This window comes from Canis lupus, chromosome 9 (assembly GCF_048164855.1).
Source record: "Canis lupus baileyi chromosome 9, mCanLup2.hap1, whole genome shotgun sequence".
In the NCBI taxonomy this organism is placed as follows: domain Eukaryota; kingdom Metazoa; phylum Chordata; class Mammalia; order Carnivora; family Canidae; genus Canis; species Canis lupus.
The window spans coordinates 61412499-61430893 of NC_132846.1; the positions used below are offsets into that span (position 1 = coordinate 61412499).

General features: G+C 34.8%; 1 protein-coding gene across 13 annotated transcripts in view; it reads right to left on the reverse strand.

Annotated features, from left to right (window-relative positions):
* EML5 (EMAP like 5) overlaps window positions 1-18395 on the reverse strand; it is a 182900-nt gene that overhangs the window by 104797 nt on the left and 59708 nt on the right. For all 13 annotated transcript variants that reach the window (XR_012037050.1, XR_012037051.1, XR_012037052.1 and 10 more), the window contains 5 exons: window positions 16717-16854; window positions 10538-10794; window positions 9207-9419; window positions 1580-1747; window positions 613-719 (listed from right to left, as the gene is read on the reverse strand). Coding sequence is in view for 10 of the 13 variants with exons in the window: in XM_072839627.1 (XP_072695728.1) it covers window positions 613-719; window positions 1580-1747; window positions 9207-9419; window positions 10538-10794; window positions 16717-16854 (883 nt within the window). In the remaining 3 variants the exon portion in view is untranslated. The remainder of the gene's footprint in view (window positions 1-612; window positions 720-1579; window positions 1748-9206; window positions 9420-10537; window positions 10795-16716; window positions 16855-18395) is intronic.

Sequence of the window (18395 nt, forward strand, 5' to 3'; positions counted from 1 at the left end):
TCATGAGAGACACAGAGAGAGGCAGAGATACAGGCAGACAGAGAAGCAGGCTCCATGCAGGGAACCCGATGTTGGACTCAATCCGGGGTCCCCAGGATCATGCCCTGGGCCGAAGGCAAGCGCTAAACTGCTGAGCCACCTGGGCTGCCCTGTTCATAGATTCTTAATGTAACTTTCAGACATTATGGTTGCTATTGATCACTAAAGTTTTAACAGTTATCTTAAAAAGGAAGGTATTTTATGACATTTTCTTCCTTGGAAATAACAAATTTACATTTTCTATATATCACACTGACAAATATGTATTTAGTGTTCCATGGAATTTTTTTACTTCCTAAGAAAATATTTTAAAGATAATAAATGGGAGTGTACTGTGACAAAAAGCTATAGTCAAATACAATACAGGTATATTTGCTATATCAAATATTTAATTATAAAAGAACTAAAGTTTTATATAAGTACATTTTAACTCTTAAAAGAGGAAAACTGAAGTAGACAAATATTTCTTGGAAAATTAAAAACCATAAAAGATAACAATAAATCAATAAACAATAGGGAGAAAGATAAATAAGAAAATAGACTTTTGGAAAAAAATCATGTGATGATAATTACCTGCCGACGGTAGGTAAGCTGAGTCTCTTGTTCAATTTCAGAATCCAGCTCTGGAACATCAGACATATCTGAATCTGATTCATCACTATTAGAGTCAGCCAGACTTTCTGTAATTTAAAAAAATGAACTATTACTTGTTTGAAGAACATTCATTTTCAAAACAGCACTGTAAAATTAATGATTAAGAGCTGACTGTGTCAACTGACATGGTAACAAGCCATAAAACAATCAAATGAAATTACCTATTCAAAGTGACATAGATGTCCATAAACTGTACTACAGTTTATCTTCTTCACTCACTGCAAACTCAACAGCTACTTTACGTCCCTTCACTGGTACCCAGTGACTGCTACATCAAACTTAAATGTTAGTTCAAACATAAGTGAATATAACTTAACATGAAAAATATCTAGAAAATACTATATGCAACAATCAATTGATATTAGATAATTTTTCTTTCTCAGAAAAACCATATATGAAACCTAGGTATTGGGCAGCCCGGGTGGCTCAGCAGGTTAGCGCCACCTTCAGCCCAGGGTGTGATCCTGGAGACCTGGGATCAAGTCCCATGTCAGGCTCCCTCCAATGGGGCCTGCCTCTTCTTCTGCCTGGGTCTCTGCCTCACTGTGTCTCTCATGAATAAATAAATAAAATCTTAAAAAAAAAAAAAAAAAAAGAAACCTAGGACCTATCTCCCCAAGAATACATTAAATGTTTGTTTTGATAATGTAATGGTTTTATCAGTCATCACTGGGTGGATTAAAATGCATGCAAAAGTACTTTGTATTCCATCCTGTGACATTTGATTCTAAACATATATGCCTAGTATTTTAATGTAAAAAATCCACTAATAAGACACTGTCCTGTTAATTATAAGGCTAGATTACACCACAATAGTAAAATCGTTACTTTGGGGTTACTGAAGTTTTTTGACAGAAAAATGATTTAAGCAGTGTATACTACTCACCTTGGGGTGCTATGTGAAGAGCATCTTTTAATTTTCTTTCAGGAATAAATTTCCACTGAAAGACAGAGTGATCTGCTCCACCAATAGAAATAACCCACTGATAGTCATGTGACCATCTGACATTAGTTACGTGAGCCGAATGGCCAATATATTTTTTAAACTTGGCCCCTATAACAAAAAATATGCCTTTAAATTGATAAATGCCAATGCCCAAAAATATCACTTCAAACAACAATTTCTTTTTTTTTCAAACAACAATTTCTTTTTTTTTTCAAACAACAATTTCTATACTTGAATCAATATGTCCTCCATTATCTTAATCATGATCAAAGGGTAAAAATATTAATTCAAAAATTTGTTGAATGAATAAATGAATGAGTCTACACTAAGGGATGTAAGTATTTCCTCTACTGATTCACAATATAATTAGTTAGGAACCACAAGGGTTGTGAGGCATTTTCTTACTGCTTTGAGAAAAGCCTGCAGCCACAAAGGCATCAACTTTTTCCATTATATGAAAATTTGAATGTTTTGGCCTGAGGCCTTTTGTTTTAAGCAAAATTGAACCAGTCTACTTCACCCTGACTACTCCCAGCCCCAGCAGCCAGAGGATCCTTTTAAAACTTAAGCTATCAACAACATACTTTCAAACTTAATATAGTGACATATAAAGAGGAATATAAAACATAATCAAATGGGATTCATGCCAGGAATGCAGGTTGGTTCACGGTCAAAAATCAATGTAATACATCATTTTCACTGAAGTAAAATATGCCCAGCTGTCCCCAAAACTGTCCCTTATTGTAGTTCTTTAAATTTATATATTTTGTATAATGTTCTTCAGTGTAAGTTTGTAATGTTTCTTCATAATTAGATTCAGATGGTGTGTTTTTAGGCATAGGTGATATTGGATCCTTTTGGATACATCGTTTCAAGGGGCACAGTTCTATCATTAGTCACATTAAGTTATATCATTTGGTTAAGATGGTGTACATCACAAATTAAATTTAAATAAAATAAAATAAAAAGGGGGTGCCTAGGTAGCTCAGTCAGTTGAGCTTCTGCCTTTGGCTCAGGTCATGATCCCAGGATCCTCTCTCTGTCAAAAAAAAATAAATAAAATAAACATTTTAAAGGTGGTATACACCATATTTCTCTAACTGTAAAGGAACTATCTAACTTTGCTATTAATTAAAAACAAAACAAAACACCTGTGTGACAAGAACCATTTTTGTGGTTCTAAAGTCAGAAAACATTTTCTATATCCTGCTTAGATAGCCTGATATTTGGCAATACACACACACACACACACACACACACACACACACATCCCTATTGGAGTATACTGGATACAATAATGTTTGGCTTCATTTTGAGAAAGTTTTAAATTTTTTATTTTTTATTTTAATTTTATTTATATACATTGTTAGGAATTTTTTATTTACGAGAGAGAGACAGAGTGCGCGAGCACGCACACATAAGCAGAGGGAGCAGTAGGAGAAGCTCCCCACCTAGCAGGGAGCCCAATGCTCCCTGGATCCGCCAGGACCCCAGCATCATGACCCTGAGCCAAAGGCAGATGCTCAACTGACTGAGCCATCCAGAAAACCCATTTTAAAATTTTTAAATTAAGTTATAAAAGGCCTGTCAGGATGGCAAAGCTCCATCAATTAATATCTGGAGTTAAACTTTCACCTTGGCCATGAGTTAAGGGATAGCCATCTTAAAGCATTAAAGATTTGAACAAAACTCATCTAAATTACAATTTGCTGCTTAATAACAATGCTGTTATTTTAGGAACCAATTTTTTAATGTAGCTTAATAGAAGTCACTAACTTGATAGATGGGTAACTTGCCACAGTTCACCTAGGAAAGCCATTAGGTAAGGTAAGATTTAGTCCCATTCCTTTATATGAGAATGCATTATTTGCCCATCAAAATGGATTTCATTATGACTTTCTTTGATGGGGTGTTTTAAGTACTCTTAGCCACCAGAGAGTCTTAAAAGGTAAAGCCAGAGATTCCAGCAAACCAAATTCCAGAGATTCCAAGTTTTTAAGATGTACTAATGTCATCATGTTTAGGTACGTGAAGAAGAGCTGTATGAGGATCTATTAGAATAAACTATATTGGGCAACAGACCCAAGAAAGATGTAAATAATCCTGTAAATCCCTTCCAAATTATATTCTGTGACATTTCAAAGATCAATCTCTCTAGAAGAACGAAGGCAGGTTAAAAAAAAGTTGTAGAATATATCTAAGAGAAGCCAATTCTTTTTTTTTTAATTTTTTTAAAAAGATTTTATTTATTTATGATATATATATATATGTATATATATATATATATATATATATATAGAGAGAGAGAGAGAGAGAGAGAGAGGCAGAGACACAGGCAGAGGCAGAGGCAGGCTCCATGCCGGGAGCTCGACGCGGGACTTGATCCCTGGGCTCCAGGATTGTGCCCTGGGCCAAAGGCAGGCGCTAAACCGCTGAGCCACCCAGGGATCCCCCTCTTTAAAAAAAAAAAAAAGATTTTATTTATTTATTCATGAGAGACACACAGAGACACACACAGAGAGAAGCAGAAACATAGACAGAGGGAGAAGCAGGCTCCACGCAAGGAGCCTGATGTGGGACTCGATCCTGGATCGCGCCTTGAGCCAAAGGCAGAAGCCCAACCGCTGAGCCACCCAGGCATCCCAGAAGCCAATTATTTCTAATTAAAGAGGCTATGTTAATAATTATCTAATAACGAGAACTACTTATTTAACTATGATAAACAGGTATTTTAAAAGTGAACCTAGATATCATATCTTTTGTGAAATGTCTCTGACTCAAGACCAAGTATATCATCCTATATGTTTCCCAGATTCCCTGGCATTACCCTATGTGATTATACTGACATTGAAATGTAATGGTCAGTTACTTGCTAATTCTTGTAATAAACTTATTAGCTCCTTAGAGAGGAGTGGCATCTTGTTTACTCTAAATCCCTAGTGCCTGGTATGTAGGAAGTATTCATTATATATTTGAATAAAGATAAAGAAAGAAAAAGGAAAAGATCACATTTCCCCTTACCATGCCTGTACAGTTGAGTTGGAATACTAGACTATAGAGAAGGGAGGAAGAGTAGTGAAGGAAATGAGAGGGGATGAACATAACTCTAACTCTTCTAATTATAAAAGGATGATGTGTAAAGAATATTAGAGTTGGAATAAAAAGACCAGAGCTTAAGTGTCACCTTGATGGCTTAATAGCACAGGAGCTTGAGCATATCATTTAACCTCTGTTGGACTCCAATTCCACTCTAACGTAAATTAGGTTATAAGCTCTCAAAGTCCCTTAACTATGAAAACTCTGGCCTATGACAGGAAATGATAAAAGAATAGTTAAGGCCTAAAGAGTATGCCATCAATTACAACTAATATCTCAGAGAAATGATTTATCAAAGCAAGCTAGAACAGTCATAGAAACTTCCCTAATTTAAAGGAGATGGGAATAATAATTCTTGGTGAGGGTAAAGTAATATTTCTGTTTTGATGATCCTATTTCTTAAATAATTTATTTTATTTTATTTTAAGATTTTATTTATTCATGAGACAGAGAGAGAGAGAAAGAGAGAGAGAGAGAGACAGGCAGAGGGAGAAGCAGGCTCCTTGTAGGGAGCCTGATGTGGGACTCGATCCCAGGACTCCAGGATCACGCCCTGGGCTGAAGGCAGGCACCAAACTGCTGAGCCACCCAGGGATCCCCAAAATAATTTATTTTAAAGCATATTAACACAAAATTAATATGAGCTAAATCTCTAAAAAGTTGTAGCAATTTAACAAGATTTTTTTCCTATTTATGTTTTAATGACCTTAATCCTCTTACTTAAATATATATATATTTTTTGTTTTTAAGTAACCTCCACCCTTAATGTGGAGCTCAAACTTGCAACCCCAAGATCAAGAGTCAGATGTTCCTTGGACTGAGCCAGCCAGGTACCCTGACCTTAATACTTCTTTATAAAATATATGAGACTACCTTTCTTTTTTTTTTTATTTTGAAAGATTTTATTTATTTACTCATGAGAGACAGAGAGAGGCAGAGTCTGAGGTTGACTAAGAGGTTGGCTCAGAGGTTTAGCGCCGCCTTCAGCCCAGGGAGTGATCCTGGAGTCCAGGGATCGAGTCCCACATCAGGCTCCCTACATGAAGCTTGCTTCTCCATCTGCCTATGTCTCTGCCTCTCTCTCTCATGAATAAATAAATAAAATCTTAAGAAAAAAAAAAAAAAGAAAGAAAACAAGTCCCAAGTAAATTTCTAACATAAATGTTTTCTGATTGATGTTTGTTTGTCCAATGAATTTTCTTATCAAATCTAAAGAAAGATTTTTACCAAATATAAATTTTCATCTGTCAAGAAGTAGAAAGTCTTTGACAACTATTAACAATGATGGAGGTGTTAGCTTACAGCAACCGTCTTCACCTCTCCAGCCTCCCACACTCCTGCCACCTCACCCTTTACCATAGACCATATACTGCTGTCTGGGAAAAGTATGATTATTTGAGAGAAATTACTGTCAAAAGCAAAAGAATTTAGATAGAGGATAATAATGGGGGGAAAAAAGGAGAAGTAACGCTTTGGGCTACGATTCAAGAGGGCTAAATGTGGAAGAGGATCATTCTCATTGAGCTAATCTTATACACTCTGTGTTTGAATGATTCTACAATATAAGCTATTTCTATTATTTAACTTCCACATTGTGTAAAAGCTGCACTCCTTGGAATGTAACGAGTATTTACTTATGTGGTTATCTAACATGTGTTGGTACAGTAGACACATTATTTTCCCAAACTTAAGTTGGATCAATAGTACAACTTAATTTATGAAAGAATGTACAACTTTGTTACTAATCTAAATGATAATTTTTCTAGTAATACTGCTAACTTTATGCAAGTATGTAAATTCAGAATCTTAAAATATTTCTGTTAATTCTTTGAAGATGCAGTAGTTACATCCTATCTTCTGTTCTCCCGATTACTTATACATGGTCTTCTCAAGCTAACTCAACAAGTACCTAGAAATAAAAAGCCTTTATTATAAAATAGATTTTTCACAAAAATCTAATAAAAAGAAAAATAAGGAAAACAATTTATATTACTGAAGTAGTGACTGGACAAAACTAATTTTCTGAGACTTCAGTAAAATATTCCCACAATTTAGATTACTATACATTTTTAAAATGAAGAAAAATTGGGGTGCCTGGGTGGCTCAATTGGTTAAGTGGCTGCCTTCGGCTCAGAGCATGATCTCAGGGTCCTGAATTGAGCCTCATGTCAGGTAACCTGCTCAGTGGGGAGTCTGCTTCTTGCTCTGCGCTCCCCTCTGCCATCTGCTCATGTACTCTCTGTCGCTCTCTCAAATAAATAAAATCTTTTTAAAAAAATGAAGTAAAATTATCGTGCAACAAAAATACTGTCAATAAGCTGCAAAACATAAAAATTGCCAATAAATCTCATTCACTTGACTAAGAATGCTCAGAAAATTATTTTTGTCTTTGTATAGAGTTTGCATATGAAACAGTGAGTAGAAGTCTAAGATCAGGATCATTGTGATTATCTTACTGAATTTCACACACCTTCTAACTAAGCAGGTCTTATTTTGAGTCATAATAAAATCTGTTGTGCCTGGTAACTCTCATGTCCTGGCTATGTGGTAGGATTCAGAAACAGGGTATTTTAATTATTAGAGAGTTAGCTAGCCTTTATTAATACACTTAGCATTACTTATGGATGCAATTTCACAGGCACCTAGGAAGCTGACACCCTGCAAGCAGGAATCAACAACATGGTACAGGTGGCAAGATCTGGAATTTACCATTTTACTATAAAGGCACAACAGAAATGCTAGCACAGACTTCTGGGAGAACTAGGCTCTTAAGTTTGACATCAATGAAGTATCTATTTAAATACAATTATTCCAGCTATTCCCATAATCACCTTTTACTGAACTGCATTTTAACATTCATCCAAAAGCTTTTATCAATAACCCAGTAAAAATCATTACTACATTTGCTACAGACGTTAATGCTCTAGGAATACGCTCACTGCACTTAATCTAAAGCTCCATACTGTGGGAAAGAATTCTTTGAAAACTAAATTTTAGAAAAAAACTTTGCTTTCCCTGAATAGTAAAAAAAATGCTTTGATGAGGGTCACACCTGGCTGGCTCAGTTGGTACTCCTGATCTTGGGAGTCATAAGTTTGAACCCCATGTTGGGATAAGTTTAGTGAAACAAACAAACAAGCAAGCAAACTGTGTGTCAACTATAATCAACAAGTTTTAAAAAATAGCTATGGTGAAAATTATTTTGTGCCCCGCTTTTCTTTATTTTTGTATCATTCTGTATTTTGTATTGCTTTGGTTTTCAGGAAACTAATTTCCTGATACTAATTTGTATATAGTTATATAACTATTTTAGTACTTATGGACTTGTTATAAGCTGACTCAAATACTTTATGGAACAGGCATGGGATAAATAAGTAACTAATACAGTGTTTCATTTAATTATCTCCAAGTCTATCAACAGAATGGTTAATATTGTTTGAGATCTAAGAGAAAAAGGTGATACAGAAAATGTGTAGAAAATAATCAATAAGACTCCTATTTTTCTTACTCTGTTATACAAAGTATACAAATGTTAGAACAATATATGTTACAGATTTAAGCAAAAACACATGTGTACATGAAAACCAACCAACAAACCAACAGGTTCCAAACTGTGACCTGAACTTGTATAGCTGACTACTTCATCAGAATTCTTGAGAAAAAGGAATATAAAAAATGTCTTCTCAAAGATCTATGTTCAAGGAGTTAAATGATCAAAGGTATTAAGTCATAACAAAAGTATATAATCATCATTGCATAGTTTGGCTATATCAAACAATTCTGGAAATGGGAAAAATGATTCTTTAAAAAGAGAGAATATATTAATCCATTCATAATACACAAATTCAAAAATAATTTTCTAATAAAGATTTCATGTCCAAAATAAATAATAACAAACAATATTTTTTGAATTGGCAAAATAAAATGTAGCTAATTTTGCTCATTTTCATGCAACCCTTCACTAATTAATCAGTACATGTATTCCAAAAAATATAAACCCTGGGATGCCTGGGTGGCTCAGCGGTTAGGCATCTGCCTTGGCTCAGGTTGTGATTCCAGGGTCCTGGGATAGAGTCCCACATCGGGCTTCCTGAATGGAGCCTGTTTCTCCCTCTGCCTGTGTCTCTGCCTCTCTCTCTCTTTCTGTCTCTCTCATGAATAAATAGATAAAATCTTTAAAAAAATATTTTATTGACCTCAAAATTAATTTTCTACAAGAACTTAAAAGTCTTAGGATGCCTGGGTGGCTTAGAGGTTGAGTGTCTGCTTTTGGCTCAGGGCATAATCCTGGGGTCCAAGATTGAGTCCTGTACCAGGATCCTTACAGGGAGCCTGCTTCTCCTTCTGCCTGTATCTCTGCCTCTCTCTCTCTGAGTATCCCTCATGTATAAATAAATAAAATCTTAAAAAAAAAAAAGAACGCAAAAGTCTTTTAAAACAGACTTAATAGTATTTTGAAAAGAAAAGATACCTTTTCTCAAACAAGGATATCGGAATAATTTTATAATTCCATAATCATCAGCTGTAACTAAAACTTGGCCAATGTAATTTCCATCTACTGAATTTATATCATTGATATCTGAATACTTGGGCCAAATTCCATTTACTTCAAGGCCTGAAACACATGTCCATGAAGCCCAATGAACACCTTTTATTTCTTCTTTGTTTGTCACTTCTTTTCCTCCTAGAAAGAAATCATAGTCTTAATTTAAGAAGTTATTTAATTTTATTTTTTCTCAAGCATAAATTATACTAATATAGTAAACTGCAAAGTTTGAATATCTTCCCACTACAGTTAAAGGAGAGTACTATGAATAGGTAGGTGAATATGGTAAAGAGAGAAGAAAGTTAAATGCAAGGAATTAAAAAAAAAAAAAGCCACTACCAAAATTATAGAAACACAAACAAATTGGATTCTGATGCAGCTCAGAAGAAGGTTCACTTATGCGGAGAATAAACATGAACCCTATTAAAGATCATGCTAGATTAGTCACAACAGGGTAAATTAGAAGAACAAGTAAAAGCTTTAAGCAAATGGCATGTCAGTTATTAAATAAGAAACCTAAGAAGATGTATGGTTGTGAAAAAAAAGAAAACCGAAAAAGACCAAGAAGGAAGGATGAGCAAGGAGTAAATACATTTACATTAGAGAACAGGACTTTAGGATTTAGTCACTTTTCATTACATACAGATTGTTAATGATAAACACATGGGGAGATGCATTAATTTAATCATGCACCTAGTCTTATTAAGTAAGTTGTTGGAAAACAGTGACTAATTCATTAACTATCATAATAAATGAAGTACTAAAAGAGTATTTTGATGGTTGCTTTTATTCTTTTAAAAAATCTTTGATGGAAACTCTGGTTTTTGAATTTAGTTTGTTAGCTATATAATGGATGTTTGCAAAATTTATTTGAGGTAACTACAAAAACCTCCAATTTATTGTCAGACTTTTTAGCAATTCTATTTAATTAGTTCCAACCATAAAAATGACATTTTGACTCTCTTATATATAACAGTAGGACTTTACCAAATACTACTCACATAGCATGGGATTTGACATAAAGTAGGTCTGTCTTAGATTCTCCAGGCAGTTTTAATTTTGAAGGATTAAAATATAAAGGATTTCAATATAATAGGCAGCCTTATAGAAGATCACAATGCCTGAAATAGTAGCTCAGAACTTCTTTAATTTCCTATAATCAAATGTATTTTATACTCTGCTTCTACTCAAATTCTAAAATATTTAATAGGCACTAAAAATCTACAAATTACATATAATTTATTAGAAGCTTTTACCTGGCATTCTATAGAAAAGTCTTTTCCCATTTCCATCATTTGTCTGTAAATATCTACTGTCTGAGGACCAGTCCAGATGAGTGATGAAACTAAGTGATCCAACACATTCCCCCAATTTTTTATAACGTTGTGCAACGCCATAGATATCAACTGAGCTGTCGTTACACCCAACAGCAAGGTAAGTCCCATCTGGTGAGTATTTTAACTCATGAATTGCCTCTTTCCTATCTTTAATATGTACAACTTCAGTCATGTCTCTGTAAAGAAAAAATAAGAATACATGAAAACAAGAATTAGTTCATTTTCAAATGTGTCTAAAATGGCTGGGAGGCTACATCAAGTATTCATAAATCATAAAGCAAATATACATGAGACAAATATTAATTCAGGAACAATTACTTTGTTGAACAGAAATATATGAGGACAACACATGTTGAAAGTGGAGGAAAGTGCTGAATTTCAGTTTTTTAATTACTTTAAAGTAGTTTGAAGATTCAAAGTAAATTTCCAGAGTCATAAAATAAAGGAGAAAAAGTCACAGATTTTTTTGATGAAGTTCCTTGGAAATACTGAGTTTATGAAAAATGCTTAATTATAAACACCATGATTTTGAAATAAATTCTTGTAATGAGACAAATGTACAAAATTATGTTCAGGAAATAAAAGAGGAATTGATTTGTATTATTTCAGTAACACATTTGAATGAGAATTTTTATACAGCTACAGTAGTTATTTTTATTTCAAACTCTTTGGCCTTTTTTAATAGAATACAAATTCTTCCCAATTAGAGACAATGTCAACCAGTAAATTTAAACACTTTTTTCACTGATGCCTTATAACTGAGTTTCCAAAATAATACAGATATTGGCAACAACCCTACAAATCAATAAACACTTAGTTTAACACCACTAAATTTCCAAAGTTGTGGAATTGGTGGGGAGCGGGAGAAGAGGGAGGCAGTGAAGAAGAGGCAGGAAAAGTAAGAATTCCTATTTCCAATTAGTGCCAAGAGCTTTTCTCCATATAACCTTTGCATCACCCATCTGAAATGCTCCATGTAGATAATTTTTTTAAAAGCTTAAATGGGTATTACTCAACTCAATTGTTAAGGTTTCTAAGTGGACAATTTAAAACAAACTCATTTTTTTTTTCAGCAACACCTACTAAGAACTGAGTTTAGGCACATTTGAACAAAGATGAATTCATCTTGTGTGACAGATGGATATAAAGTAATTCTACCTTTCCAGTGACCCCTACACCTTTTTATTTTAATAAACTCTATGCATCTGATTTCCCTTCTTCCGTATTTATCCATCCACTTGTATTTACAAGGAGCAAGATTTTTAAGAAAATATCTAACGTACTATTTGATAGCTTTTACTTTTTATGATTTGTTTATTAAAGATTTTATCATTCTAATCTCAATCACAAACATTAATTTAAATATTCCCTGAAAATTCTTCAGAACTATTTTGATATATACAGCGTTTTTTTCCCTAGAGACTTAATTGTTTCCAAGTAATGAGAGAAATAAGTGTGGCTTATGTCTCAGGCTGTCTCTTACTTTCTGCCACCATATCCTTGTTCACCAACACAGACACACACACACACAAAGTGAGCATGCACATGTGAACATACACACAACTCTTAGACTCTGAGTATGTATTATGCTATTACATCAACATTACAAACTGTGATTTCTCTCATGAAGAAATTTGGCAAACCTATAGGAAAAAAGACTATTAGAAGAAAGTGTATTAATTTTTTAAAATTTTCAATTAGGTCTTCAGGAAAACTGAAATGTAGGGATGCCTGGGTAGCTCAGTGGCTGAGTGTCTGCCTTTGGCTCAGGGTATGATCCTGGGGTCATGGGATCGAGCCCTACATTGGGCTCCCATGAGTCTGCTTCTCCCTCTGCCTGGATCTCTGCCTCTCTCCTGGATAAATATTAGAAAGAAAAAAAAAAAAGAAACTTGAAATGTGAATTCTATGGTTTCTTTAGGAAACAGAGGGAGGCTGACCAAAGCCTGGGAATATTCATCCATCAGCAATTTGTAACATGTTACAGAAGTGAAAGTACACTGTGTCAATCACAGAACAGGAAGACAGTTACTAGCTGGGGGAGTTAGTGAAGACAGACCAAAGAAAGTAGAATTTAAACTTCATTCTGAGGAATTAAAGAAATTTTAGCTTAGCAGAAGCCAGGAATTGGGAGGTGAAAGAGCTGACAGCAAGACAAAATATTCAAACTTTGCAAAGGGGGCTATAGCATGAGATGAATCTGATGAGAGAGACTGAGGTTAAATCATAAAAGGCCTCACAAATCTTAAGATTTTTGGCCTTAATTCCTGAATTTAAGTTAGGGTTGGATGAATCAAGTAGATCACTTTTCTGGTTTGACAGTAAAAAACAAATTGAAGTAGTTTAACAGGAGAATTTAGACTAATTATTTTTTTTTAATTTTTTTTATTTATTTATGGTAGTCACAGAGAGAGAGAGAGAGAGAGAGAGAGGCAGAGACACAGGCAGAGGGAGAAGCAGGCTCCATGAACCGGGAGCCCGACGTGGGATTCGATCCCGGGTCTCCAGGATCCGCCCTGGGCCAAAGGCAGGCGCCAAACCACTGCGCCACGCAGGGATCCCCAGAATTTAGACTAATTAGAAGGCTATTACAGATGGTGGTTGTTCAGACTTCAGAAAGAAGCAAAATGATTTAAAATATATAGTATTATAGTCTATATATTATACTATATAATACATAGTATATGTTAAAGCTATTATAATTCTAATCTTACAAACATTAATTAAAACGTTTATGAAAATAAGGCAAGTAAAATCAACAGAATATGATGGGCAAGTAAAATCTAACATGGCAGGTTAGAGAGAGAGGGAGGTAACAACCATAATTCCTAGGTTTCTCCTAGGCAGAGGAGGAGGGAGAAGCAGGCTCACTGTGAAGCATGGAGCCCGATGTGGGGCTCAATCCTAGAACCCTGGGATCATGACCTGAACTGAAGGCAGACGCTTAACTGACGGAGCCATCCAGGCACCCTGAGACAGAAATTTTAAGACAGGATATACTCAGCATGTTTTTAATTATTTATTTTTTATATATTTTTAAAGATTTATTTATTTGAGAGAGAGAGAGCAAGTGAGCCTGGGGGGAAGAGGGGAAGAGAGAGGGAGAGAATCTCAAGCAGAATCCATGCTAAGTGTGGAACCCAACAAGGGGCTTGATCCCAGAACCTCAAGATCATAACCTGAGCCAAAATCAAGAGTTGGGTGTTTAACTGACTGAGCCACCCAAGTGTCCCCACTTAAACATGCTTTAATACTGTTCTTTTGGGGGAGGGCTAGAGAAGGACAGAAACTTTTGATGTGAAAAAATAATGGACATATACAAAGTTACTTTTTAAGGCCATGGAACAACTTTTGCAACTTAATTATTCCCAAGAAATGGACAAAATATAAGTAGGTTGAAAAAAGTTTTTATTTTTTTAAGATTTTATTTGAGAGAGAGAACATGAGCAGGGGGAAGGGACAGAGGAAGAGGAGAAGCAGACTCCCCATTGAGAAGGGAACCAGATGTGGGGCTTGATCCCAGGATCATGACCTAAGCTGAAAGCAGATGCTTAACTGACCGAGTCACCCAAGTGCCCCAGTGAAAAAAGTTTTTAAAGATTTTACTTATTTTTTTTATTTTGAGAGGTGGGGCCGGTGGAGAGAGCACAGAGGGAGAGGGAGAAGCAGACATCCCACTGGGCAGAGAGCCTGATGTGGGGCTTGATCCCAAGACCCTGAGGTCATAACCTAAGGTGAAGGCAGTTGCTTAACCAACTGAGCCACCCAGGTGCCCCTGAAAAAAAGTTTTTAAATGAATGTGTGATTAGTCAGGGAAAAAATATCCTAATCCTTTTAAAGTTGATATAATGTGGTAGTAACAGTCAGGAAGAGACAAATGGCTAGCCACTGGTAGAATCTAAAATGACAATGTTTCCACAACTAAAATCTATCCCATACCCTGCAGGAAACCTTATTCTATTACCAGAAAATGTATTAACTGTGCTTATCACGCTCTTCCACTGAAGTCTTCCTAACTACTCATGAGAATGAATGAGTGCCTCTGAGGAGTTTGGTGTAGATACCATGCAGCCCACTATTAAGTCAAAGTTTTCATATATGAATATTTTAATTTGAAAAATATTTGCATTTTTTCATTTGCCTCCATGATATGCTTTAACATAAAATTGGTAACATTTTTTATCACAAGGAAGAGAGATGCTTTAGAAGTTGTGTGACTTCGTGCTGGCACATCACTTTGTATCCCAATTTAAGAATCAGTGTGTTAGATTTAAATTTATGTTCCTCCATAATATAACTATTCCTGTGAGGGTACTTTAATACTGCTATACTTATGAAATCTGCTTCATGATATGGATAGTATATACAGAACCAATGACCAGGTAAATCTAGGATTAAGAATATTTAATGAGTTAAAATTTTGTAGTTAAACTACGAAGGCATTTAATAGTTACAATCAACCATCCAATGATCCTGTCAGAAATGCTGGACTCAGTTGCTTAAATATTGACTTATTAGAGATAACAACTTATTCATCCAGTTATTTGCATACAATAATTCAAAGGGCAAGTAAATGTACAATTAACAAAAATAATCACTATTTTTAATGCACAGAAGCTATATGAGAGGAACTCTTACGGGATTTACAAGCACCTTAAATCCTTGGTTGCAAAACAACGTAAATGTTTTTCCTGCCACTGAATTTTGAAAGATAGTTAAAACAGTAGATTTTATACTGCATATTTTTTATCACAATTTAAAAAGTAGTGGAAGAGAAGAATCTCAGCCTATCTCATTATATAAACCTGTCCCAGAAAGAAGAGTCAGCATCTAGAAAAAACTCAGAAGTACAAGAGAACATGATATATCTGAAGAAGCAAAATTTATATAGGTGGAAGAGACTGAGGCAGAAAAAAACAGGCTGGGGAGATGGGCACTACTGGCTATGCTAAGGATGATGAACTTCAACCTAAGGCCAGTGTGAAGCTTTTATCATATTTTAGAAAGAGGAAGAATGCAAACAAATATGTTTGAAAAGGCATCACTCTAACTGTAAAGTCTTGAGGGAAGCAAAACCTCCTGGTAAGGAGACCAGCTGCGATACTATCCCAGCAATCCAGTTAGGAGATGATAGAAGCATATACAGGAGGACAGTGGTGAGAAGAGTACAAATTGAAGATTAATTTGAAAGCTACTTGAGAAATAGATTCTCCAGAACTCTGTGATTAACTAGATTAAGGGAATTAATGGTTTCTGGATTGGGCAACTGAATGGGTCCTACCATCCACTAAGTTAGTGAAGAAGGATTTCATAAATACATATGCCTGTGAACACACATGGATCTACAAGAAAGTTTTTTGTTTTTGTTTTTTAAGAGAGAGAGTGTGACTGTGAGGTGGGGAGGAGCCAAGGGAGAGAGAGAATATTAAGCAGGCTCCATGTCTAGCACCCAGCCCAACATGGGGTTTGATCTCACACAACCCTGAGATCATGACCTAAGCCAAAATCAAGAGTCAGATGTTTAACTGACTGAGCCACTCAGGTGCCCTTCTTTTTAATAGCTATATAGAATTCAATTGAATGCAGCATACCTATAATTCAACACAAGATGTGAACTATTTTAACAAATTCTTTTAACTTTTCTAATTATACAAACAAATGAGAAAAGATGCAGGCTTTTTTTTCCCCAAAGAATAAAGCTGCAAATATCTACAAAACACCTTTCACCCATTTTTAGCTGCCTCGAGGTAACCCCCCAATACCACCACCAATGGCAGAGGATCATTACCAAAAATCAATACTACCAAGGAATGGAAGTCAAAACCCAAATTTATAGCTCAAAATTTTAGCCATTAATCCATTAAGCATTCTTAACCCCCAAAACTAAGGGTTTTCAGTTAACAATTTTCTGACAAAGCCATTTTATAAATATATTTAATAAAACTAATATGTGAAATAGGTGTATGTCACACACACACACACACATATATATTTATTACTAAGGGAGGGCAAAAAGGAAATGGGTAAAAACAATGAGTATTACATATTTTCACATAACAGAAATTTACTCTGTTTCTATTTCTACCCCAATACCATACCTTACTCTAAGTACAGTGAATGAGCCATCCTTCATTCCAAGGGCAAGATGGATTCCATCCACATTTACAGCTGCGCAACGAATTGGTTCTTCCATATTACACCTTGCTATTAGTGCATGATCTACTAGGCTCCATATCCTGTAACATTTAGTTAAAAATAAATAATTAACTAATGTATGCTTATAAATGATGAACTCTATGAAAAGATTTTGGTTAAAATAATCATTTCAGGTTAAGAAAGTAATATAAATCTAGATTTTTAACCATATGCTTTGTGGCAAGGAGTTCTTCTCTATGAAAATAGGAATATTGTTCATACTTCAAAAGATAAGAGCCACCTGGGTGGCTCAGTGTTGGGCATCTGCCTTTGGTTCAGGTTGTAATCCCGGGGTTCTGAGATTGAGTCCCACATCAGGCCCCTACAGGGAGCCAGCTTCTCCTTCTGCCTATGTCTCTGCTTCTCTGTCTCTCATGAATAAATAAATATTAAAAAAAAAGAACTCTATAACAAAGTAGAAAATGGCCACTGTTTGACCCAAAGGGCAAAGAAAAAATATTAATGAAGGTTAATATTTTGAAGTTATAATAAAAAATTTCATATAAAAACTTATGGGACTCAGCTGAAATAGTACTTAAGAGGAACTTTAAATACAGATAATATAAAAACACATGCTACAACTTGATGAACTAGATATCTACTAGATATCTAGATAACTACAACTAGATATCTACCCCAAGAGGTTAGGAAAAGATTGGAAATATTAGATTTTTAAATGTTTTATAGTAATATCTTTTTTTAAAAGGCAGTATCTTTCAAAAAATCTATTTGTTGATGTTAAAATTATATAAATTATATATATTGTGTTTATAGCTAGAAAATGTTATCTTTTAAATTCCAATAATTTCTCCATATTTTCCTTTTGATTTTCTACATATGCAATTATAACCCCTTCCTTCCAATTCAATATCTATATACAAGTATATTATACATATATATTTAGCCTTACTATACTGACAAAGACTTCTAGTCTATAGCTGAATATAATGGTGACAAACATAATGTTGAAAGTGGACATCACGGTCTTTTTCCTGATTCCAAAGGAAAATTTTCAATATTTCAACAAAAATATATTTACTACAGACTTTATGCTCTGCCAAAGGGCTCGGCAAACCACAGCCTGTGGTCCAAACTGGAACCACTGACTGTTTTTGTACAGTCTGGAAAGTCAAGAATGGATTTTACATTTTTAAATGGTTGGGAAACAATAACATCTTGAGACATGAGAGAATTATAGGAAATTCAATTTCAGTGCCTATAAATGAGGTTTCATGGAAACATAGCCACACTTTTTGTTTACATATTGTCCATGGCTGCTTTCATATTAGAGGAGTGGAGCTGTTGCAAAAGGGATGACAACACTCATATCACCTAGCACTGATTCTTTCACGCACTACAAATTGCAGGGACATAATTGATGGAATTTTGAGTGTAGGTGTGCTAAATACATACATCCATTGTGTAAAAATGAGAAGAAAAAGAGAAAAGTAAACTTCAAATGTTTCATTTTTAAGGAACAAAGGAGCATATGTTACACTGTTATTGAATCAGATAGTAAAGCATTGTATTTATCATGCAATGACACTATAGTTGCCCTAAAAAATACAGATATAGATGAACA